Source organism: Excalfactoria chinensis, chromosome 2 (assembly GCF_039878825.1).
Source record: "Excalfactoria chinensis isolate bCotChi1 chromosome 2, bCotChi1.hap2, whole genome shotgun sequence".
NCBI lineage: Eukaryota > Metazoa > Chordata > Aves > Galliformes > Phasianidae > Excalfactoria > Excalfactoria chinensis.
Genome location: NC_092826.1, coordinates 44,347,896 through 44,373,693, shown reverse-complemented (window position 1 = coordinate 44,373,693; position 25,798 = coordinate 44,347,896). Strand labels below are relative to the sequence as shown.

Genomic DNA, 25,798 nt, shown 5'->3' with positions numbered 1-25,798 from the left:
CAGTCCAACCATACACCTATCACCAATGTTGCCCACTAACCCACGTCCCTCAATACCACATCTACACTTTTCTTGAGCACCTTCAGGGATGGTGACTCCTCCACTAATTGCTAAATAACTTCAGACATATTTTGAGTAAAATTAAGGGCAGTTTCTGCTCTAGACAGTGTAGGCAGGAGCTACTGGACTGATTCAGGAGCTATGGGCCTAGAAGAGAGTCATGGCCTGGTTTGGGAGTTACTGGTCTGGTATAGGAGTCATGGCCTTGTTCGGGACTTAACAGCCTGGTCCAGGAGCTTCCCTAGTGCTTTGATGCCTGCCCTTTCATTCTACAGCACGCAGGACTTTCTGCTGCAGTGAACACCAGAAGAGGTTGCCTTGAGAGAGACTGTAATGCCTTACATCATCGCTGCTTGCTAATGACATCAGACGAACTTTGGCCGGGAACATAGAACCCTGCATGCCTGAGAGCCAACGTCAGCAGCACCTGTGGGGACTGCCCTCCAGATGTCACACGGGGAACACCCCCCACCCCAGTCAGGGGATGCCAGGGGGCTGTGAGACCCTGCCCCATTTCTCTTGCCCTAGAAAGCCAACTGTGGGGCTGGTTCCCTTCTGCACAGGGACTAGTTCGTGGCTGTGCATACATGCAGTGAGGCTGCATCGTTGCCAAGTGCCAGGCAGCTGCTCTTGCCCCATAAAGAGGGCATCTCAATCCCCACACGACTTCTAGGTGAACGTTACACTCAAAATGGAGGTGCAACAGGCAGAGGATCACACACGAAACATCTCTATTAACTTTGGATTTGCAGGGCGTTCGACTGCAGGATGGAACAGAGCTGTTCACAAATGCTTTCCACAGCATTCCCCGATCACTTCCCCAACCCAAAGCGACCTTTCCCCTTTCTTTCCCCACCCCCACCACCCCGCTGACATCACCGGAAGGCGCGTCCCGTCCCGCCCGCCGGCCAATGGGGAGCGGCTCGGCCGGTGACGGTACCGGGATTCAGGCCGAACCCGGAAAGCTCTGCCGTTCAGAGTGTCGCTGCCCGCCCGAGCGTTCACGTCGTCTCCGTCCTCGTCCTCCTAACGTTCCACCTCTCCGCGTGCAGATGGATCCGGTAGGAGTCGCCGCCGCCCCCCCCGAGGCCGGGCCGGGCCCAGCTTGGCAAAGCAAGGTGAGCGGGGGGTGATATGGCGGCCTGTTGCGCTCGGGCAGGCCCTGGCGGCGGCAGGGAGTTATCTTCTCGTGGAGAGGCCGATAAACGGGGCCTTTCCCCGCGGGGCCTCTCGGGGTGTTGTTGGTTGGGCTGCCGGGGCAGCGAGCTGCCTGGATTCTAGCCCTCCTTCTGCAGAACAAAGTTGCGTGTGGGCTTTTGTGTCTCTGAAGGCATCTTTGTGGTGTAAACTTGTAAACAGACTTTGTGGGGAGGCTTCTTGCTGTCTTCAGGTGGTGGTGAAGCTTTTTTACCTTGTCTGCTAGGAAATAACCGTCGATGTCCTTTCAGTCACACCCTTCTCAGCTTAAGGAGCTACTCCTTCAGATATTAGGGGTGGAAAGCGATAGGACAAGGGGAATGGTGTTGTGCTAAGACAGGGGAGGTTTAGGTTAGACATTAGGAGGAAGTTTTTCACACAGAGGGTGGTGACGCACTGGAACAGGTTGCCCAAGGACGTTGTGGATGCCCCATCCCTGGAGGCATTCAAGGCCAGGCTGGATGTGGCTCTGGGCAGCCTGGTCTGGTGGTTGGCGACCCTGCACATAGCAGGGAGGGTTGAAAGCAGATGATCATCGTGGTCCTTTTCAACCCAGGCCATTCTGTGATTCCAAGGTATCCCCTGTGCCACAGTTCCTTATGCTTTCCTCCATGTCTAGAGAACACAAGCTCTTATGGGATTACACCAGCTTGTTTTAGAGCCTCTGGTTGTCCTGGTTATCAGTGTTGCCATCACACTTCTCATTGACTCAAACAAAATATTTATTTACAGTGTCCCTGGGGAACTCCAAAAACTGCCTCGATATCGTGTTCCCTTGCCGATGTGATGAGTGAACAGCTGGCAAAAGAGCTGCAGCTGGAGGAGGAAAATGCTGCTTTTCCTGAAGTAGTTGCGTAAGTTTCAAATCCGGGATTAGCGAGCGCTAGAGTTGTAAGTCGCCATTATCTGTCGTCCTCTGTGCTGTGTGCTTGTAGTGGAGCAGCGTAGTAAGTGCTTTGCCTGTTATTTCCAAACTCCACCTTTCCACTGAAGATGGCTTCTCTAGTTAAAACTCTTCCTTAGAGACTCTTCTGTCCTTTCTTGCTATTTCTTTTCTGTTGTTTTGAGTCAGTCCATAAGCTGTGTTTTGAGGGAAGTTGTCAGAAATGTAGTTTCCTCTTTTATAGAGGGTTTTATATATATATATATATATATATATATATATATATATATATATAAAGTTCAGTTTTCAAACTGTCAGGTTGTGTATCACTTGTATCCTCCAAGTACTTTAATGCTTACTGCCAAGAGTTTACTGGACCTAAATTCATGCAAATTCTGCCTTTGGCCTTTTCTGTGAGGCAGAACAATGCAATGTTGATGACACAAAGCTGAACTTGTTAGAGCGTGTCCAGAGGAAGGTCACACATATCATGTAAAGGATGGAACACCTTCCCTACAAGGACAGGCTGAGAGAGCTGAGGCTGTTCTGCCTGGAGAAGAGAAGGCTCCAGGGAGACCTGAGAGCAGCCTTTCAGTATGTAAAGGGGGGCTATAAGAAGGAAGGGGACAAACATTTTAGCAGAATCTGTTGTGACAGGACAAGGGGAAATGGTTTCAAATTAAAATAAGGGAGATCTAGATTGAATAGAAGGAGATTTTTCTTTTCTTTTAATGATAAGGGTGGTTAGGTGCTGGGACAGGTTGCCCAAAGGTGGGTGCTGTGTCCCTGGCGATATTCAAGGTCAGGCTGGACAGGGCACTGAGCAACCAATGTAGCTGTAGGTATCCTTGCTCACTGCAGGGGATTCGGACCAGATGACCTTTAAGATCCCTTCCAACTCAAACAGTTCTATGAGACTTTTGTTTTTATTTTTCAATATAAATATATATATTTGCTCCGTGTATCTTTCTAGCTGTGTTATTTCTTTCCCTTTCATAAGGGGCATCTTAAACTCAAGCATCATGCTGCTTACAGAATGGTAAGCCAAAGCATTGAAGTAACATTCGCCTTGTAAAGGAGTGGCAAAAAGAATTTAGGGGGTCACCATTCAGATCTGTTAGTTTGTATACAGCTCTGCACTGGGTTTTGTTGTATAGAATGATTAAATAATATAGAGCAGTGTTTCGATGTAGATTAATATACACAGACTTCTTTTTCTACTTTGTTTTTTCATTTTACATAGTGTTGCAGAAGGACCATTTATTACAGGAGAAAATGTTGACACTTCCAGTGACCTAATGCTAGCTCAGATGCTGCAGATGGAATTTGACAGGGAATATGATGCACAGCTTCGGCGTGAGGAGAAGAAATTCAACGGAGACAGCAAAGGTATTTCTGCTATGGAAATATTTGAGGCATTCTACTTACATTGACAGAGCTGTGAGGGAGTAGCAAATGCTTGATGACCACAGATGTGCTTATTTGTTTTGTTTCTTAAGTCTCCATATCCTTTGAAAATTATCGGAAGGTGCATCCCTTTGACAGTGACAGCTCAGAGGATGAAGTCGATTGGCAGGATACTCGGCATGATCCTTATAGGGCAGGTATGTGGCAGTACTAACCAGTCTTTATGAGCGCTAGCGATGTTTGCTTTAATGTCAAGTTTGACATGTTTTTCTTAATGCTGGCAGATAAACCTACTATTACACCAAAAAAGGGTTTCATAGGGAAAGGAAAGGACATTACTACTAAACACGATGAAGTGGTTTGTGGAAGAAAGAACACTGCTCGTATGGAAAATGTAAGTGAAAGCTTGGGAAAATCCACTCTGAGTTCTGAACTCAGAGCAATACATTTTTGATGCTTTGAAACTCATCTTTTGGCATGTTGTCCCTTAAGTCTTAATCTGCCGTAGATTTTTGCAGATAAGAATGAGAAATTCCTGCTTTTGCCAAGTGTTGTCTGCTAGTACCGATACCTAACAGTGATCTCTACTTGTAGTTTGCACCAGAGTTTCAAGTTGGGGATGGAATTGGGATGGACTTAAAGCTGTCAAATCAAGTCTTCAATGCCTTAAAGCAGCATGCATACTCTGAGGAGCGTCGAAGTGCAAGGCTCCATGAAAAGAAAGAACATTCCACTGCAGTATGTTTTTAAGTCTTTTTATCCTCTTTATCTTATGTAACAGTGAAATACTGATTTGGTAATTCCTTGATGGATACTGTTTTTAGTAAAATAGGTTGTTTTAAACCTGCCTTTAACTCTGCTAAATGAGCTTAGAGATTGTGTATAGAAATCATCCAGCGAGTACTCTGAAGCATGTGGCTCCAAACATCTGTCCTCATAGCGAGTTTCAGGAAGATGAGGTGACTTAATAAATTTTTCCTTACTAACTTAGGAAGTCAGTAGATAGCTTTAATGAATGAGCCTGGAACTGTGCCTGTGGTAATTCCTGCTGTGAAGCCTTTCGGACTTAGATGTTTTACTTTACTGTAGCTTATACAAAAAGAATGTAATATTTGGGATTGTTCTTGAAAACACTATAGGAAGTTCTCCTGAGGAATAATCTGAATCTAGACCATGCAGCAGAATGTACTTAGAGTAAATTAATGGATGATGTGCATCTAGGAGATCTGGGGGAGGTAGCTGGCTCACTACAGGATTGTGCAGCAATTCAGAGGGATCTTGACAATCTGGAAAGGTGGGCGGGCAGCAATCTTCTACAATTCAGCAAGGAGAGATGCCATGTCCTGCACTGGGTTGGAACAGTTCCTAGCACCAGAAGTGTGCTGGGGGCCACCTAGCTGGTAGAAAACAGTCTAGCAGCAAAGGACCTGGTAGCCAGTGAGGTGAACATGGGCCAGCAGCACACAGTCAAGAAGGCTGATGGCATCCTGGGCTGCTTTAGGCAAGGTATTGCCAGTAGGTTGAGAGAGGTGATCCTTACCCTCTGCTCAGCGCTGGTAAGGCTGCACCTGGAGTACTGGTCCAGTTCTCAGCTCTGCAGTACAAGAGAGGCATGGGCAGAGTCCAGCAGTGGGCCACTGGGATGATGAAGGGGCTGGAGTATCTTTCCTGTGAAGCAAGGCTGGGAGGGCTGGGAGTGTTCAGCCTGGAGAAGAGGCTTGAGGGTGTCTCATCAGATATATAAATACCGGAAGGTAGCGTGCAGAGAAGATGGGACCAGGCTCTCTTTAGTGGTGTCCAGTGCCAGGATGAGAGGCAGTGTGTGTAAATGGAACATAAGAATTTCCACCTGACATTGGCACAAGTTGTCCGGAAGCTGTGGAGTCTCCTCCTTGGAGGTCTTCAGCAGCTGCTTGAATGCAATCCTGGTCACCCTGCTCTAAGTGTCCCTGCTTAACCAGGGCTTAGGCCTCTGGGTTCCCTTTCCCCCTGCCCCTCAACCAGTCTGAGATTCTATGGTAGTGTGATAACACTATATACTGTATGCAGAATTGATAAAATACTGGGTGCTACACAGCAGACAGTATATCAGAGTATTTTTCTCCCCCACCCCATCAATGGAGTGAGCACTTTTAATATGCTATTTTTCCCATGCAGTTAGTCACTTGTAAAAGTGAAGGGTTATTTTTAATAATTCATGTACTTATTTCTCACCCATAGGAGAAAGCAGTGGATCCTAAAACACGTTTACTTCTGTACAAGATGGTCAGTGGTGGAATGCTAGAGACCATCACAGGCTGCATCAGCACAGGGAAAGAATCTGTTGTTTTTCATGCATACGGAGGAACGTAAGTATATTGTTTGTTGCTGACAGTAGCTTGAAGTGCTAGAGAGAGCCTAAAAAGGAGAAAACACAACATATTTGAACAGTCTGTGTTTATTTCATTGCCAGGACTTGAACTTTTAGTTCATATGTATGCAGTGATAAGTTCTGCAAGCCAAATAGTGCCAAAAAAAACCCCAAACCCTCCACTTTCTTCTCTGGAGGTGTGTTAGGAACAAGTCAACTGTAGCGTTCTGTGAAGGTCTGTTTCCACTGACCTACCCTGGACTAGAAAGCCATCATGATGATCTTGGGCTACCTGAAGGTTGTCTTTTCATACGCTCCACTTTTAACAGCTCAATCTATGCAGTTGAGGGAGAGGTGCTCTCTCTTGTTTTTGGGTTACCTAGTTGGTTACTATTAGGATGCTGTTCACTTTACAATTCATGCAAGTCTCTGCTTTTAAAGACTACCATGCTCAAGGAATTGTTGTGCATTAGAAACTACAGTACATGAAAACATAGCTCATCTAAAGTACATTAAGAAGGAATTAATAAAACCCAAATTCAGATAACCTGCCTAGGGATGTCAGGAGTGAGATGGTGTTGGGAGTGGGGGAAAGGTTGGTTTGTTAGTTTCTTCTGCTTGACCACTCCTGAGTAGTGGGAATATTGACCTTTTGCTTACTGTTATTCAAAGGACAGTGTATTTTGAGGTGCTTAACAAAACATGGCGACGCTACTATTATGGATCTAATATATGGGTCTTTTTTCACTTGTAATGTACTGGAAGTAATTACATCTGTTAACATGGCTACTGTGAACTATCATACTTAATTAAAATTTTCACAAGCTGGGGGATGGAACCTATTTGATAAGCAGCATATGATTGAAGTTCCAGAAATCCAATAATTCATATTCAAGCTTAACAGCCTTTACAAACTTAACTTGAAGTAATTTCGAGCTTGATACGGTAACAAAAAAGCAATAAAGCAACTGTGCATTTTCTTGCGAGGATGTGAACAGTTAATGTTGTTGTGTGCTTGACTCTTTCCATGAGAAGTACAACTGAAGATGATAAAGTTATACCTCCAGAATGTGCCATTAAAGTGTTCAAAACGACTCTTAATGAATTCAAAAACCGTGACAAATACATCAAGGATGACTACAGGTTCAAAGACCGCTTCAGTAAATTGAATCCACGGAAGATTATTCGCATGTGGGCTGAGAAAGAAATGCATAACTTAACAAGGTAAAAAAAAGTCTGTTTTATTAAATGCTAGTTGGTTTCCTACTCTCTGTTTTAGAAAGTTAGAATGTGTTTGGGTAGAAGTCTACATTTGTTGTTGGCATAGACTGAATAGCATCTGTTTTCTTACAGTTTAATGAATTAAGAGCGTCTTCAGGGATTTGTCAGTTGAATTTATAAGCCTGTGAAATTAACAGCCTCTAGCTGTATAAGTAATTAGTTTTTCACTACCATTTTTAGGCACATTTTGGATAACTCAGACTTTAGAGTCCTAAGTGAAATGTAGAAGGGCAGAAATACGTAACCACTTTACAGTCCTCTTTGTGTCAAAGACTACTTCTGGGTCAGATCTCTCACATGCAGCTTGGAAGTGAACAAGCAGTAACTAGATTGTGGGTTTTTTAATTGTTATGGTTTTATTTTTATTCTTAATCAATATTTATTTGTCTATATCCACAGAATGCAGAACGCAGGAATTCCTTGTCCTCAAGTGGTTATCCTTAAGAAACACGTCTTGGTTATGTCTTTCATTGGCCACGATCAAGTCCCAGCACCTAAACTAAAGGATGTGAAGCTTAATAGTGAAGATATGAAGAAGGCCTACTATCAAGTTCTTAATGTAAGGCAAAGCCGCTGTGACATTTATTGAATAACGTGAAGGACAAATCAGCGTTTATTTACTTTCTAGGATGCTTGGATCAGTTTCCAAGTATGGAGTCCAAAGGCTATTTTGCCGCTGTTTAATGAGTTACTTAGAATAAATAAGAAATGAAGCCCTAGAAAAAAAATAATCTGAGTAGAAGACATGCTGGAATTTGGTGACAGAGTATTTTGCAACAGAGAACTCATGAGCAAGAAGTCCTCCTTTTGTAGAAGCAGCGTTTGGTTTAGAAAGTTCTCTGTCTTTCTTGGTTTGCAAAGCACTTGGTTGATAATGATTAATCGTGCTTTAGTAGTAAACCTCTCACTTTAAAAAGCAAACAAAAAGAAATGAGTGTAGAAATCAGAGAATGAATTAGAATATGGCATGTGTTCTATTGTATATGGTTCAGACATGCACCTTCTAAATATCTGCTTTCTGTTAGTTTCCTGTTAGTTTATGGTTATAAAAGCAAGCAAAAGCCAACAGCGGTTTGGTACTATGTATGTCAGATTTTGAGACTGGTAGAGCAACACAACCCTGTTTTCAATGAGCAGAGTATCAATACTAATTGGGATTCTAAAACTGACCCTGTGCGATTGAGCAAGAGTGGCGGATACATCTGGAGAATGTTTATCTGTCTAATGTGCTCAGACTGCTGGCAGAGCTGATGCGAGTTTATCAGACTGACTTGACAAAGGTCAGTGATAGAGGCTTAATTTGCTGGCATTTCACCCAAACTGCAATTCCCTGTGAAATGTTATTGAGGGCTTGGAAGAAAGTACGTAAATTTTGTGTGTGTGGTGGGGGTGGGGGGGAAATGCTTCGCTGTGTTGCAGTTGTGCAACTGTTACTTATTTGGAATTTAGCACGCTTTGTTCATTGATTTGGTTCCTTGCAGATGATGCAACAGTTGTATAAAGAGTGTAATCTGGTCCATGCTGATCTGAGCGAATACAACATGCTTTGGCACGACGGAAAGGTGAGCCTATTTTGAATGATGTAGGAAGGAAAGGTTTCGTCTAATATGAAATGCTAAAGCAAAGTGAACCGCTGTCTCTGCTTACAGGTTTGGCTTATTGATGTCAGTCAGTCTGTGGAGCCAACTCATCCTCATGGACTTGAATTTTTGTTCAGAGACTGTAGGAATGTTTCGCAGGTAGGACTTCTTAGCTGACAATCCTCTGTTACAAAGGATGTCTTTCTAAGATACAGCAGCAACAGTGGAATTCAGAATCAATTAAAAATCAATTAGTGTAACTCCACGAAACAATTGTGGCTGGATTTGTGTAAGATTCTTCTTGCATGATGTCAGTGCTGATGGCGTTCTCCTCCGAAAGGCAATATCTGGGGAAGAATAAAACAGTACCAGTGGATTTAAACTTCCCTCAGTTGTTACCCATAGGCCAGCAAAGGCAAAACCATCATTTTTCTCTAAAAGCTTCTAAATTTATAACTTGTGGAGAACAAGAAATATTTTGCTTTCCCTTGTGTTTAATGTGTGCTTTTTTGTTTTACGTAGTTCTTCCAGAAAGGAGGTGTGGCAGAAGCACTTAATGAGCGTGAACTCTTCAATGCTGTCTCGGGTTTAAATATCACAGCTGAAAATGAAGTAGATTTCCAAGCGGAGGTATAACATTGTGTTTAACGTTTCAATTTGGTTAGCTTGTAGCCATTGCAATACTTAACTTTCCAAGTTTAGTTTGTATGATTAACGTGAGCATAACTTCAGAAACCATTTTGCGCCTCTTTTTTAAATGGTTATTTTTTCCTCATAGAACAGTTTTCAGAAACTCTGACAGACTTTTCCACCCTATTCCTGATAATCTGCTCCCGAATGTAAAAAGTCCTTGTGCATAATTGCTCTTTGCAGAGCTAAGGGAAATAGCGATCTGTTTGCATTTAAAAGATACCGTTGTTGTCTTGCCTTACGGCTCTCCTTTCTTAGAATAAGAAATGTTGAAATGAATATGTTACTGCTTGTTTTTCATACTTTCAATTTGAACTCAAGATTATAGGCTTGTATTTTCAATCTTCAAGCCTAATGTTAGACGTATTGTGTGCCTCCGGTGGCGCAGTGGTATAAGTTGCTGCTTGCAACACCAGAGGCCCGGGGTTTGAATCCCCCCTGTGGCGTAAGTGGCAGAAATGCTGCTCTGCTACACAGAGGGCTCGAATCCTGGGAGTTGGACTCAATGATCTCTAAGGTCCCTTCCAACTCGCACGATACTGTGATACTGTGATATGAAATCACGTTAATCTAAGTATAGACTGGGAATTTCTGGTCACCTTTCACCTTTTACTGTCAAACTGTGGTTGTCGCTCGTCAAGGGATGCATCCTGTTCACAGGCACTTACAAGTTGTCAGAAATTCCCCACCTACTGATGAAATTAAGGCTACATAGCAATTGTACTTGGATCTTGATAACGTTACAGGTTTATGCTTGTCCAGGATAAACAGGTTGGGGCATTTAACTTGTGGTGCAAGTCCTTAAACTGATGAATGGGGCAAAACAGTCATGAGGATTTCTCAGACTGTTCCAACATTAAGTTACTGATTGATTTATTAAGGGGACAAGGGGGAAACTGTCTCACTGAGTGCATTGTCAGCTTTGCTATGTAGGAGACTGTCACCTCTTTTAACCTATGGCTTTTCTGGAATAGACTTATTGCTGTTTACATCTCAGTGAAACTGAGCAGTCCATGCTTAAAGTTAAGCTTTAGACTGCAGTGAATAAAATCACCTCCCACGGAGTACAAGAGGAAGTAATGCAAACGTAACCCGAAGAATAACATAAGCTGTGCTACTGTGTTACTTTGATTGTAAAGAAGAAAGTGTTGAACTGGGACAGTCTTCTGTTTTCACCACCGATAGCGGTTACGGTGGATTTGTAATCTTAATATTACTGGGATTTTCTCCAGTGTTGCTGGATTGACTGAGCTGCAGCAGAGATGATTAGCAGGGGAGAAATAGATGCTTATGTACTTTGTGGGATACAGCTGAAGTCTGAAGAATCACCCTGTCTTTTCCACAACACGTGTGTTTCAGCTGTTGTATGGTACGAAGCTGTGAGGAAGTGCTATTTCTTTTATTAACTTAAAAGAACAGAAGTCTTGAGCTGTTTCTAAAGCATATTGCACATATATGAGGCAGAATAAATGAGTTGTGTGTACCTGATCAGTCATTTAAATATGCATTGTTATTGTAATCATACTAAATACTGTTATTTAGTATGATTCTAGAGCAAGCATGGCTTTCTAATTTCAACATGAGTTTATTTTTTGGCTCTCCAGATTGAAGCCTTAGAGAAGATGAATGAAGATCACGTGCAGAATCATGGAAAGAAGGTGTCCACGTTTTCAACTGATGGAGACCCACCTATATATAATGAATAGCACTGGGTGTGTAGCTGCTTTAAAAACAACAACACAGACTTGCTGCTACTGACTTTGTTGGTGCAGTGGTAAATGTCAACTACCAACGTTGAGGGAGTGGTTGACCGGGATTGCCAAAATGGAAAGCACAATGAGCGGATGGTGATGCCTCAGTGTGTTTTTTCTTCTTGTTTGCTTTGTTTTTAACTGGGCCCACGCATCAGGCTGGCACTGGGAGGATGGACTGTCACTTCTGCTGGGGATGGTCTGACAGCATCACCAACTGTCTGCTCACACTAGGCCGATATAGCTGAGCTGGTCATATTTTGCATGATTCGGAGCTTTTGTTTTAGTGTTGTTGTTTTTTTCCTCCCAAAAGTTACACATCATTTAAATCGTTTACTGAGAAAGCACATTGGGAGAGAGTTTTCCCCCTCTCCCCCCCATTGCTACTTGGAAAAAACTACTTCAAAATTGTGGATGGAAACAGTGTCAATGAGCATCTCGCCCCTCTTCATCCCAGCCAAAACCAAAAGTCAAACTGTGTGCTATAGTAGTTAAGTTGTTAATGTAACAAAATAATGCCTTTATATGTGGAAAAGCCTCAACTTTGTCACTTAAAGTACATGGAACATGGCTCTCACCGTCTCAGTAAATACAGTTAGATAGTACAAGAAATGGGTCTTAGCTAGCAGAGGACTTGTCTGACGTGCTGAGAAATCCAAGTTGCTTAACAAAGTAAGTTTAGTTACCTTTGGTCTTAAACAAATGAGTAATTAAAGAACTTGGTGTAAATTAAGAAAACAAAAAAAAAGAACCCTTATAATCTTGCATCTCCACTGAAAATCTGAGTAGAGCACCAAACCTCCTAATTCATGTAGAAGAGAATCATACACTCTGAAAACTAAATACTGATCAGAATTACTTCTAACTGAAGTTTGCTGTTTGCCAGTAGAAAAAATTCTTTCATGCTTTTAATGTTGATCTTCTATCAAGTTGGAAAAGTCTAGCAGTGTTTCTCTGCAGCACATTTAAAGCTGATTTGGCCTAGTGGAGTGGGATGGGATTAAGAATTTCTGCTCAACTTCTCAAACTCTGATTGCAGTTTGTGATGCTGCTCTTTATCAAGCAAAATATATCGCTGCTGTGTGACGTTCTCCCAGTGTACTGTGGAAGCGATTTGGTTTTGTTTTTACTAATTGGAGGAGTGGTGGCAAAGTAAAAACTGAAACGGTATTCTTGTGTGGTTCTTTGTGTTGCGTTAGTCAGCCCTGATCCTCAATGCTTTGAGTCAGACAATCGTCTTGCTCCTACCCCTTGTTTTTGGTTTATGACTTGTAGAGTCCATGGTCCACGCTCCAGGTCAGGTTGGATGGGGCTTTGAGCAACCTGATGTAGCTGTAGGTTTCCTTGTTCACTGCAGGGCAGTTGGACCAGATGGCCTTCAAGGTTCTGGTGTGGTGGGACCGGGCTGCGAAGGGAGAGGCTGAGGGGCGGAGCTCCCCAGTGCTGCACCGCCCGCCTCCTCGCGTCTCCCTCCTGGGCCTGTGCTGCCTGCGCCTTTAAGGCAGGCCTCTCCCTCGTCATGTGAGGAGGGAGTGTAAACAGGAAGCGGCCGCTGCCGGGAGGCGCGTTGGGCACCGTTGGCGCTGCCAGCCGCCATGAGCCGCGAGGCGCCGCCGCCGCCGGGGGAGGAAGCGGCGCCGGAGGGAGCGGGAGGAGGAGGAGGAGGAGATGATGGCGGCGAGGATGGCTGCTACCTGGCGCTGTGCGCGCGGCCCGTGCACTTCGAGAAGGCCAACCCCGTCAACTGCGTCTTCTTCGATGAGGCCAACAAGCAGGTGGGTGCGGCGCCGGGCTGCGCTGGCTTTGCCTCAAGAGAGGGCCTCTGTCTGCCGGGCACTGAGGCAGCGGCTCTGTGGGCTCCGCTTGTCCCTAAGGCCCCGAGCCTGCCAGGTGCGGGCCCGAGCAGGCCGCGGGGCTGCTTCCCTGCGGCTCTCCTCGGATACCGGGCTCTGCGGTTCGCTTTCCTTCTCTCGCGAGGCGCTGGCACAGCTGTTTAGAGAAGCGGTGGTGCTCCAGGCCAAGCTGGTTGCTGCCCTCGGCAACTGAGCTGGGAGCTGGCAGCCCTGCCCACTCATCAGGTGGGAGCTGGGTAGGCTTTAAGGTCCCTTTCAACCTAAGCTATTCTGGGATTCTGCATAGTGAGCGTTTGGCTCATCATCCTGCTCCCATGGGACTGGCATGGTGTGGCAGTGCGCTGCTGGAGGGCTGCGTGGCACCTGCCACCTCACTGCATATGCCGCTAATCCCTTCACGAATGTGCCTTCATGCATTTGTTCTGGACGTTGCCTGCCTTTTTGTTGTCCCTTCTCTGTCACGAGGTCCTTCTGGAGGTCTGTAGTGTCAGCGGATGAACTGGGTTTTTCTGTTTGTAGAGGTCAGTGCGTTCATAAATAACGCTATTTGTGGTTTTGTTCTTGGCTGCGAACAGAACAGATGCTTTGCTTTACATTTCTCAGCATTAGTTCTTTGAAATGCCTTTCTTCTCAGTATCCCTGTGGGACTGTGTAGTCAGCTCAGCCTAGCTACAGGGTATGTCACAGTGCTTGGATTGATGTGGGTGCCGTCGGCTGTCTGATCTCTGTAACCATTCCATACAGCATTGAAGCATTCACATTTTCTTCCCCACGAAAGTGGCACAGTTTGTGGAATCTCCTCTGGAGACACTCAAGAGCTGTCCCGATGCCTTCCTGTGCAACCTGCTGCAGGGAGCCTGCTTTGCAGGAGGCTTGGACTAGATGATCCCAAAGGTCCTTTCCAACCTCAATGATTCTGTGATTGTGCTTGAAGAGGAAGAGAGTATTTCTGACGTTTGTATTGTGCTGCTGCTTAGCATTTAGAGTGATTGTGTCCTTTCTCTTTATAAACCTCAATCCTTATGTTTTGAGAGCTGGGGGCACTGTATCCTAGTGTGGATGTAGTAAAGCTGCACAGAAATTGTTTAGAGCAAAGTATTGATTAGTCTGAGACCTGATCTACGTGTCTGTGTGGCTTCCCAGTTCTCTAACAGCATGACTTCTCTAGCAGGCTTTATATAAACACGTGTAGCTGTAATAAGGAATTCTTTAGATTATTAATGCAAGTCAGCTGAGATATCTTATGCACCGTTGAGCTCTTCCTATCTAAGAACATGCTCTGACAAGATAAACTTTGTGGGTCAGTGAGTTGTAGCTCTTCACTTCCTGCTCCCTGAGCTGTTTTCCTGAAGCACAGCTTAGCGGCTTAGCTCACGTCTCCGATGTTTTTACAGAGCAAACCAAAAAAGGTGGTACAGCTTTTACTGTTTTATCATGCCGGTAGTTCAAGTATTATTATGAACTTGAATTTTCAGAGGAAATAATTGATTTATTTATTTTTTTTCTAATTAATGTATAATTGTTTTATTCACAGGTTTTTGCTGTTCGATCTGGTGGAGCTACAGGAGTTGTCGTTAAAGGTTTGGAGGATAGAAATTCCATTTCATTCAGGTAAGGCACCTTCACCTTTGTTGTCTGAGGATGGTATTCCATAGTCATAAAACAATGTGACACGTAGCCCTCATCTTTTACTGTGTCTCTGGCATAAAACCCGTGAGTAGCCATGAGCGGACATAATCTTCTTGCAGTTAAGCTGGCGTGCCTTTCTCTCGTGACTCCGTAGTCTTCTGAAAGTCATTGAGCTGCAGCTCCTCCTGTAACAGCAATATTTCATTAAAGCATGCTGCTCATTTGAAGAGTGCGGGGATTCAAACTTGTGATTCCTCCAGCAGCGGTGACTCTTCCAAGGATCTGGTGTAACAAGTCAACATGAAGTCAACTTTAAAGTAGAGGGAACCAAAGCTTCCAAATGTCACGCCTTTGATTCAAGCACAGGATTTTCTAGTTGTGGATTTGTTGTTTTTTGCTGCTTCTTTAGTCTACTTTGCTTTCTTTTACATTTTCCATTTCTTTTGGTAGTTTTTTTTTCTTCTTCTATTTCTTTTTGTTTTCTTCTACAGAACCTGACAACGGTGTTTTATCTCTAGGTAACTGTTCTATAAATACCTGTGCTGGAAGGGATAGCTCCTCGTACTCTGCTGTCCATTTGTTAAGGGAAAGTGCTTAAATCCAGATGTTGGAAGCAATTTGTTTGCTGTGATGTCAGGTATTTTGTGCGGCCTGCCCTAAAAGTTGCCAGTTCTGGCTTCCTTATTTGACTCCCTTGTCTCAAATCCCGATAGAGATGAAATCACTCAGTGAGCTCCAGAAGGTTCCACAACTTGTTGTCTGTCTGCCTGTATAACTCTCTGTTTATCTGCACTTAGTAGTGCACCCTGGCAATGAAATTCCCAGAGTTGTGCCAATTGTGCTGACTCTGGGTTGGTAAGAATTGCTTTATATTTATACTTTTTTTCTTAATGGTGTGAAAACAGCTTCACTCTGCCCTTTGACTTCAGAAATTCCTCTTGGGGCTGATGCATCCTAGTGGAGAAGCAAGTGGATTTGGGTCCATTAGCAGCAGTCACGGTCATAAAGGAGCTGAGCAGCGGATGTCAGCGTTACAGCACTTGGGGAAGCATTAGGACTGGATTGAGAAGACAGGCTTGAATGTTACTCTTTTTTTTTCCCTCTCGTCCTCTTTTAGAGGGTGTATTCCAGAATTCTGTTACAGACTATTTTAAACAGTATTTCCATAACTTCTTTTACTTCCTCCGTAGGATGGAAGACAAGGGAGAAGTGAAGTGCATCAAGTTTTCCTTGGGAAACAAGATACTCGCTGTGCAGAGAACATCAAAGAGTGTGGTAAGACTCCGACACCCTGCAGGCAGGGAGGGCGTTGGAGCAGAAGCTCTGATACTTCAAGTACCAGAGAAGGAGCCTGTGAGAAGAGAGGGAGTTCTGTAGGCTGTCAGCAGCTGTAGTGAAAATTCTTCCCTAACCCTGGGGCTGAGCAGATGCCGAGCAACATTATTGCTGCGTGAGCGTCATCGCTGAAGAAAGGTGGGGTGGGTGGAGCTGAGTGCTATAAAAATAAATTACAGCCGTGGTGAAGTAGGATGTAATACGGCGAGCTTAGTTCTGCTTATCTTGCCTGAAATTATTTGATTAGCTAATATTTGTTATCTTGTATCTGTACTATTCCATGCTTAGTAATTGTGAATGTGCTTCGTGTGTGTTGTTGCAGGATTTCTTGAATTTTATTCCTGACAGCCCTCAGATAGAATATACACAGGAATGTAAGGTAAGTGAAGCGAACATCCAAAGCTTATATGCTTGGCTGAAACTCTAATGCTAGTTATGCTGGCGGCCTCTGTTCTCTGAGAGAACTGAGATACTTTCCAAAACACTGCTGAGGATTAAAGGAAGTGCGTAGTCACCACTGTTTACTTGAACTGAGGTAAATCAACAGATTGACCACAAAAAACACTTGGTTTTCATGGCTTGGAAGGAACAGGCTTTTCTTGCCAGGAAATGACTGAACTGGTCAGGATGGTTTGAACCAGAACTTGGTTGTGCTCAGGGGGTAGAAATAAAACAGGCTGTATTATAAGCTTGGAAATCGTACATGCTACCAAAATTGAGGCGGTGCAGTACTTGTGTTGGGAGGCTTCTACAGAAGTTTCAGATGCCTACTGGGAATTTAGCTGTCAAATGCATTAACTCCAGGGGCTGGATAGCCAAATAGCCTTTGATCTCGTGTTCTTCGTTTAATAATGTTCGCTTATCTGAATAATTGATTTTCCAAGTAAAAGGTGGTTTGTTTGCTTGCTTGTGTAAAGATGAAGAATGCCAATATTCTAGGATTCTGCTGGACAAGTTCTACAGAAATTGTCTTCATCACAGATCAAGGAATCGAATTCTATCAGGTAATACAAATAACTCCTGTAGGACAGACTTCGGCCTACACTATACTTCGGCCTGTATCTCTGAATTCTGCTCTTCTAGCTCTCAAATTCAGAAGCCGTGTGTCTTTTGTTGTTGTTGTTCCGCTCTTTTATTCAGGCTGTGATTATTTTTCTTTAAGATGAATTCTTTTTGGGGGGCTGGGGAGAACGTAACAAGTTATTTAGCACAGCTAGCAAAGATCCAAAGATGAAGGAGTACTGAATTAAGCATTGAGAACTCTATATGAAGAGACACTCTTGGCTTAGTAGAAAGGAATATATACATTTATTGTGAGATACTACCTCATGCAAAGCAAATTAACAGCAGGAAGGATTTCTGCATGCTTAAAAAAATAGCAAAGAACAAATGTTGGTCAAGGTAGCGATTGTCCTTCTATGTATTGGCAGCTTCCTTTTGATATCTAGTCCTTTGAGCTCCTCTGTGTTTCTTTACCTTTGCCTGTGCTTTTGGAGAACTCTGATGAATAAATTGCCCTCGCTGGCATTCGTGGCAAGGGATATTGTGAACTTCCTCCATAGCTGTGTGCTACTTATGCTGTTGGAATCCAGGAATAATATAATGGTAACATCTTGTGCTTCCAGGTATTACCGGAGAAACGAAGTTTGAAACTTCTGAAGAATCAGAGTATCAATGTCAACTGGTACATGTACTGTCCAGAGAGCTCTGTCATTCTTCTGTCAACCACTGTCCTTGGCAATGTCCTGCAGCCATTCTATTTCAAGGTAAATTGTTGTGTTCCATTCTATGTGCTTCCTTTGTAAGGCTGCTACTTCACTCAAATATTCTATTGCTTTCCTGAATCTCTTCCAAGAGGGGTGTCCGAGTTCACATCTTTTAATGGTAATAAGCAAAGGTGGCAAGGCAAAAATCTGTAACCTAGTTCACAGTGAGTGGCTTAAAACAGTCGCTTCTATCTCACGTCCCCTTTGGAAACGGGGGGGCTCAGCTAATGTTGGACAGTTGATCTTGAGAAAGAGGAAGAGAAAATGAATGATGTAATACTTGACAACTCACATACTTATATGAAAAAAAAATGCTTAGATGGGTATTCTGGTTTGTACTGATCTCTTAGGGTCTGTACAGGGTCTTGAAATGGTGTTCTCTGAGGTGTCTCAGTATAACCTTCTTCCCACTGCTTTCTTCATAAGGACTTGCGTCGCTCTTTCCTCTCCTTAATACTGTGTGTGCCAGGGTGTAGCTAAGGAGCTGATTTTATGTTCAGAAGGTAATCTGTGAAGATTTCTGAGAAAGTATTAAAACAATTGGAAATATGCCTCTGGTAAAGGAGAAATTCCTGTAGTGTTCATAGAATTGCTCAGGTTGGAAAAGACCTTAAGGATCATCACGTCCAACTGCAACCTTAGGGTTATACTACCCTAACTCTTAACAACCCTGAGGTGTTCACGCCTTATGCTGAAGAGTGAGTTAATGAGAGTGATTAGTGGAGATCAGTAGAAGTCTTGAGGATTTGGCAACTCTGAAATTTTGCTTAAGTTCCACAAGAAAAGGGGGGAGAGAAAGCATTGCATGGAAACAGGGATGTTCTGTCATGGTAATGCACGTTGTAGATTTAGCAGGTATGAAAGCAGACTGTAACTTGTAAGAATGACTGACTTTTTCCCCTTTCCAGTAGCATTTATTTAAGTTCTGGACTGCGTGTTTTGCTGTGAGAGAGGAAGTGGGGAAAACTTATGTTTGAGTGGCATTAACATACAGATTTGGATTGATTTAATTAAAATTAAAACGTTTTGCTGGCTGAAGTTGAAGTTGTGATAGCAAGGTGAAGAAGCTGCTGAATTTGTGATACAAGTAGTACGTGTTTAGGATCCCTGTGGAGAAGTGTCAGTCTGTTTTTCTTTACGACTATTCCCACTCTTCACCTCATGGGGGAGCTGTTAACATAATATTTTGTTAAAGGTTGGTCCAGGCCTTCCAGTTTGGCGTCTTACCAGCGGATTTCTGTTTTGCTCTTTTTTCAACAGAGCGGGACGATGTCAAAGCTCTCAAAATTCGAAATTGAGCTACCTGTGGCACCCAAATCCTCCAAGCTCAGCCTTTCTGAAAGGGATATTGCTATGGCTACAATGTATGTATCTGACTCGTCTGGCCTTATCATTCTGTGGGAAAGTATGACTGTTGGGGGAGGCTGAGACAGGGTTGCACTTGTTTTTCCCTCTTAGCTGTACTGTTGCCTTTGCTTCAGTTACTTCCTCGATCAAAGTCAGTGTGACTCTCTGAGGCACAGTGGGGAGGAAACTGAGATCTCTTACGTGAAATTGTTTCTGGTTTGGACAGACATCTTGAAATGTTTCATTTCTGAACAGATGTGCTGGTAGAGCTGGTCTTGGATGTCTAATGTGCTTGAGGATTAGGCTGCACCCTGTGATTTGTCAACTCTTGTTTTAGTGTTTCACTTTTATCCTAGATGAGAAGGTGTGAGATTAACTAGATCAAGCAATTAATTAAAACACGGTTCTAATATTCTGGTAAACTTTCAGCCTTTGCTTTAAAAGGATGTCTTCGTTCTCACCTCTGTCCTCACTCTTTGTTTTCAAATAATGTTTTAATGCTGTTGTCTCACTAGATACGGGCAGCTTTACGTTCTCTATTTGAGGCATCACTCAAGAACTTCCAATAGCACAGGAGCTGAAGTAGTCCTCTATCACTTGCCAAGGTGAGAGAAGAACATGAGTGATACCTCACATGTGCCTAAAAGACTCGTGCTTTTCTATTTTAAATAGGTCTACTGACCAGCTCTTCTCTGTTTCCATAGAGAAGGCTCCTGTAAGAAGACACACATCTTAAAGCTGAACAGAACAGGAAAGTTTGCACTAAACGTTGTGGATAACTTGGTGGTAGTACATCATCAGGATACTGAGGTCTGATTTATTTACATGTTCTTGTCTTACAGACAGGTTTTAATAGTGTTAGTTCTGTGTGTGGTTAGCTTTGCCAAAAGCCAGAGTATTTACAGGAAGAACAAATATAAAGCTAAGCGAGTCAAACAAACACATCCTTTTGCCTTGTAGATAACAATGGGGCCTTTTCTAATGCCTGTTTCTTTGTACTTTCATTTCTTATTACTTCACTGCAGTACTCTGCTGTTGCACTCTGTATGCTTTTAAGGCAGCGTAGAAAGTGAACTTGGATCTTTATTTATCCTAAGATCTTCTTGTATCACAGTAATTGGAATGATCAGTTTATAGGACAAAAACTTCAGGTCTTTTATTTGAAGGCCCAGATCTGTACAGACTTAAAATGTAACCTTAGGCATGTGCTAGTATAGGTAAAACTTACTTGACCACAGTCTCTATAGCATGGCTTGAGCAGTGGGAAATCTAAGTAGTGCTTTGTGCTTAATGCATGGAAAGGCTTTGGCTTCTGGAATTATCTTCTTCTGTGCTACTTCAAGAACTGGGTTAGCATAAATGGTTAGGCTGACTAGTTGATGGAGCATTAATATGAATTATAAGTGAAATGTAAACACAGAGCTCTAATTCTCCAGCATTTCACTCGGGCTGTTAACGTGAACGTATGAACACAGGAAATGAACACTGCACTGAGTAGGTGGCCACCCAGTTGTGTTTCTTTGGCGCTGACATCAGTGCTGATTTCCACCATGCAAAGCTCTTGCTAAGAATGAATGATACCCCCACGCTGGGTGAAGATGCTAGTGAGAAGAGTTGAACAGGACTGAGTGCTGCAAGTATGAGGGTAGCGCAGGAAGGTAACAGAATTTTCCTCATAGCGGGAGGAAGCAGTGAAACTCACATGGAGAGCACAGGATAGAAACACGAAAAATGATCAGAATACATGTAAATAAATGAGTTGGGGACTCGTGTTTGTGAAAACTAATTCTTCTTCTCAATTTCAGACTTCAGTCATATTTGACATCAAACTAAGAGGAGATTTTGATGGCTCCACTACCATCCACCAATTTGTTCTTCCACCTCGATCAATACAACCCTATCAAGTACCTGTAGCAGGTAGAACTACTGTGTTATAGATGTTCTGACCTGTTAGCAAGGCTACTGAAATGCAGCAGCTGGTTCAGCCTTCAGGGCGCTGCTTACTGCCACTGTACGTTTAGGAAAGAATGAGGGAAGGAAGACAGTAACAAGGAAGCAAGCAGTAATTCTTGTCCCAGATCTGTGCCTACAGAAAAGCAGTTGTTGTTATTTTAGCTATATCTTCATAGATAGTTAGCTACATAACTTCTTTATTCTGCCTGCATGCTGTAGGACTGCTAGATGCGTAAGTGCTTGTAGTTTGGTAGCATGGAGGAGCTGCCAAGTACTACTGTTCTTAATTGCTGTCAATTTTTCTGCAGTTCCAGCCTCTGTGACAAGTCAGTCTCCTGTTCCCTGTAAACTCTGTATCCTTTCAATACTCTTTAAATGTCAGTTGCATTCCACACCCGGAAGAAAACAGCACTTGATATCCTGACTAGCTAAATCCAGCTTTAGCAATTGAGCCTGACTACCACTTCAAGGGGAAATAGCAAAGGCTCCTATGAAGGATACTGCATTCAGTATCCTAAGAAACTGAAGCAGTAAGAAAGAGATACCACAGTAAAGATACTGAAAAAGATGAAAGCAAATAGAATTCCAAAGGTATGTTGTGAGACTTTGCAAAGGTGCAGCTGTGGCAGTAAATGAAGGTATGTTAACCAGTTCTGTTTCAGTACAGTAACTGAGTATAGTAGCAATGGTTCTGAATCAACGCTGAGAAAGGTATTGAACCTTAATATTTAGATTCATCATCATGGACCGTCTTTCAACCTGATATCATCATCAGTGCAAGTGAAGGTGAGCTGTCTGACTCTTGTAATTCAATGTAAAGTGGGGGTTAATAGAGGTGGTTTAACCTCATCAGGAACCCCAGCTGGATGGGAAAGTGAATCAGAGAAAAGTGAGAAAACTTGTGGGCTGAGATTCGGTTCAGTAGGGGAAGGCAAAGCTGCACGTGCAAGCTGAGCAAAACAAGAACAAACTGTTCCAATGTTAGGAAAGCTGGGCTTCGAGCACAGGAAATGTTTACTTAAGAAGACAAATATCATAACCTTGACTGTCCCCGCTTCCTCCTCCTTTTCTCCTCCCTGCTTTGGTGGTACAGGCGGGTTGTGTAGCTGCCCTCCCTGGCTCTGACACCCCCCTCCCTGTGCAGCCCCAGCTTATGCACTGTCAAAGCAGTGTGAGAAATAAGAGATAGACTGACTGTGTATACACAGCTCAGCAACAACCAAACCAATGACAGTAAACAGTGTTATTTTCAATTATAACCTCCACACCAGAGCTCAGGTAGTGTTAAGGTTTTGTTACCTTAACTCTGTCCTAAGCAAGAGCAGTATCCAGGTTTATAGCATTAGTACACAGAGGGCCTAAGCAGCTGTACCTGGTAAAGTGACAGCTCTTCATGCTGGTAACTGGGGATGAACGTATCCTTAATATCTTTCCAGAGGTAACACTGCTCTAAAACAGAGTGAGAAAGGCAAGCAGGCTGCGTGCGTTCTCATTTGATGTGGAAAACGGGGATATCTCAACTATTATTTGAGATCATACATTTATTTTATTCCTTCAAATTAAGGTTATCTCTGGAATCTACAAGTGAAACTTGAGCCTGTAGTAAAGCTTTTGCTCGATAAAGGAAGACTAATGGATTTCCTTCTCCAGAGGAAAGAATGCAAAATGGTTATCCTAACTGTGTGCTCTCAAAGTAAGTGCAAACGCTTTGTCTGCGTACCCAGAATGTGCAACACGGCCGGGTTAGCTGGGCTGTTCTGAGATTTGAGCTGTCATAAGGTAACTGTAGTACATTCAGTCACCGCTCTAAAGAGTAACAGCACAAAATAATTTGGCTTCCCCCATCCCCATTTAGTTATAATACATTTAATATTGAACAATCCCATTTAAGTTTAGCACAGAGTAGAGATCTCCTTTTGGAAAAGGGAACTTTAAACTCCTTTGTTACTTTTCCTCATAGGTCTGTTTTTGTTTTTCTTTATATCTTTTCAGTGCTCAGTGAGCCAGAAAGGGGATCACTGTCTGTGATTGCAACTGTTTTTGACAAACTGAATCATGAATATAAGAAGTACTTGGAAGCTGAGCAAAGCTATACTATGGTAAACCATGTTAGCTACAGCAGCTTACAGAGACAGCATTATCCTATTTGAATTTCAGGTTACATGATAGCAAAGCCAAAATACCTGCTTGTCAGACCTACCCTCGGGTTGGTCCCTGTCAGCCTTAAGCTTGCAGCAGAAAGTCTTGTACAAGGTGCAGGTTGTCACACACTTGGGGATAACAGCTTTGTTCAGCACTCTGCTACAGTAGGTGCTGCATAGTAATGCTCCAGTAAGGCAAGTAGCAGACCCTAGAATGTGTTAAGATGGGGTAGGGGTTCAAAGAGCAGCTTTGAATCTTGAGACTATTTGAATAGTTACAGACTACTGAAATAGTCACCATAAAATGTATGCAGCACTTTTCTGTCAGAATTACTTCTGGCTAATTAACACATTCTGCTCACGTAGTACAACCTTAGCAGGATTTCATTGTAAGGGTGTGGGCCTGCATCAATCAATATAGTAAGCTTGCTCATCTCCTAGATTTCAGATACACAAAGCTACATCAGTCACTTAAAAGCTGTTTCAAACTTAGAGTTCCATGCTGTGAGCAGAGTGCGCCCAGTGATGTGAGTTCATAGATGCAGATTCTCTCACTAACAAAACATGTTTTTAGCTGGGAGCTATAATTACAAACATTCTATGTAGATAAGATTTAACTCCCAGCTGTACTCTCAAAAAGCACTGCGTTCTTCTCTTCTTTTTTTCCTTGTAGGTGGTAGAAGCAGGCCAGAGTAGAAGTAATCCACTCCTGAAACGGCCAGTCCGCACTCAGGCAGTTATTGACCAGTCTGACATGTACACACACGTTTTATCTGTATTTACAGAGAAGAAGGTAAGTTAATTGGGACAGAAATAAAACCTGCTACGTTTGCTGCGAGACTACATGCAGGGTCTTGTTTCCTGATGTGGGTAAGGGGAGAGGGCATAACTTGTCAGTAGGTTTGTACTTCCCTGGCTTTTCCTGCTAATACTTCTTGTCTTGTCCAGGAAGCACCTCATAAGTTCACTATAGCAGTCTTGATGGAATACATTCGCTCTCTTAACCAGTTCCAGATTGCAGTTCAGGTAAAGCATTTATGTGCACTGTACCACCTCACTGCATGAAGTTGCTTGGTCACATGTTAAATCCTATACAATAATCCCACTTTCTACACCCAAAGACTGGTACAGAGACATGTCTTTGATGGGGGTCTTCCTGTATTTGCAGCACTACCTGTACGAGCTGGTCATCAAAACTCTTGTTCAACATAACTTGTTCTACACGCTCCATCAGTTTCTGCAGTATCACGTGCTCAGTGACTCAAAGCCTTTGGTACGTAAGGCGGGTTGCTTCCAAAAGCCAGTGACGGAGGTGAGGAGTCTTCAGAATTTCATTGTTATTCCCATTTTTGCTCTAGGCTTGTCTGTTACTGTCCCTGGAAAGCATTTACCCTCCTGCACATCAGCTCTCTCTGGACATGTTGAAAGTAAGCATTTCAAACTCTAGTATGTCCCTGTCACACATGTGGCTTGGACTTAACCTGACTGAGCTTCAGGTGACAAGCTCCCATCTAACTCATCTGTTAGAAACGTGGCCTTAGAGCTGTGATTGATTTTACAGAGGCTCTCCACAGCAAATGATGAAATAGTGGAAGTTCTGTTGTCCAAACACCAAGTTTTGGCTGCCTTGCGATTCATCAGAGGTATTGGAGGACATGACAGCATTTCAGCCCGCAAATTCCTTGACGCAGCAAAACAAGCAGATGATGAGATGCTTTTCTACACTATTTTCAGATTCTTTGAGCAAAGAAATCAACGATTACGGGGAAACCCAAGTTTCACACCAGGTAAGCAATAAGAAGCTAAACAGAAGATTCAAGCTGTGCAAACAGAACTGTGTCTATATTTAGGCTTACCTTCAAGCATACTTCCAAAGTTAACTTGGCTTACCCCTTTAAACAGTGTACTTTAAAGTAAAACATGCTGAAGCCAAACACAAACTCTCAGTGTAAGCTGACTTGGTTGGCTTGCAGTTGTCTGCAGTGCTTAATTTAGCAAAGCTGGTATCTCCAATTAATGCTTCTTCGTAAAGCCACAAAAAGACACCTGCACACAAAGGCTGCATCTTGACTGTTCCCACCCATGATAAAATGCAAGGCTTGGTTTATGCTACAAGTCCTCTCACTTTACAACCCAAGCAGAAGTGCTTGTCCCACAAATGGGTTGTTAATCATGAGTTACCCGGGAGGCTCAGAATTCAATTTCAGCATCTTGAACCTGAAGACTAAGAGACCTTGTGTGGGCACGACTTTGATCCAGTTCCCAGATAGAAGCAACAGACACCTGCTTTACCACAAGACAACTCAAGCTGTGCTCTCTTGCTTCTCATTTTCTCCCTTCCCATGTTAACATTCTTTTTCTCTCTCCCAGGTGAGCACTGTGAAGAACACGTCACCTTCTTCAAACAAGTATTTGGAGAACAAGCTCTTATGAAGCCCACAACATTCTGAAACCCTCTTCCATTGGAATGTATAAACTTAATTTATTGCATTTAAGTAGATTTTTTGAACTACAAAATTGCTATTTTATAATAAAGTATATACAAGACATTTTGGCAAATTGTACTAAAAAATAT

The 25,798-nt window shown here is 43.1% G+C and overlaps 2 protein-coding genes across 3 annotated transcripts; both read left to right on the top strand.

The window, feature by feature from the left end:
* The first annotated feature begins 940 nt into the window (after window positions 1–940).
* RIOK3 (RIO kinase 3) lies at window positions 941–12,369 on the top strand. The gene is made up of 13 exons (XM_072328956.1): window positions 941–1,178; window positions 1,990–2,111; window positions 3,384–3,529; window positions 3,640–3,744; window positions 3,832–3,941; window positions 4,142–4,285; window positions 5,768–5,895; window positions 6,933–7,121; window positions 7,578–7,737; window positions 8,660–8,740; window positions 8,828–8,917; window positions 9,281–9,388; window positions 11,053–12,369. Exons 1-13 carry the CDS (start codon window positions 972–974, stop codon window positions 11,152–11,154), a joined length of 1,692 nt encoding a protein of 563 aa, XP_072185057.1. The 5' UTR covers window positions 941–971; the 3' UTR covers window positions 11,155–12,369.
* Window positions 12,370–12,657: 288 nt separating this feature from the next.
* Window positions 12,658–25,781, top strand: RMC1 (regulator of MON1-CCZ1). 2 transcript variants are annotated; one of them, XM_072327593.1, is made up of 21 exons: window positions 12,658–12,974; window positions 14,587–14,663; window positions 15,872–15,956; window positions 16,339–16,395; window positions 16,934–17,020; window positions 17,642–17,782; window positions 19,043–19,146; window positions 19,645–19,734; window positions 19,834–19,939; window positions 20,935–21,046; window positions 21,391–21,435; window positions 21,815–21,868; window positions 22,647–22,775; window positions 23,075–23,181; window positions 23,897–24,016; window positions 24,172–24,249; window positions 24,392–24,496; window positions 24,582–24,650; window positions 24,785–24,866; window positions 24,958–25,010; window positions 25,594–25,781. In XM_072327593.1, the coding sequence occupies exons 1-21, from the start codon at window positions 12,795–12,797 to the stop codon at window positions 25,654–25,656; spliced, it is 1,944 nt and encodes a 647-aa protein (XP_072183694.1). In that variant the 5' UTR covers window positions 12,658–12,794; the 3' UTR covers window positions 25,657–25,781. The 2 variants fall into 2 exon arrangements, with proteins under 2 accessions (XP_072183694.1, XP_072183693.1); XM_072327592.1 differs by having other exon boundaries at window positions 12,659–12,974; window positions 24,785–25,010; window positions 25,594–25,771.
* The last annotated feature ends 17 nt before the right edge of the window (window positions 25,782–25,798 follow it).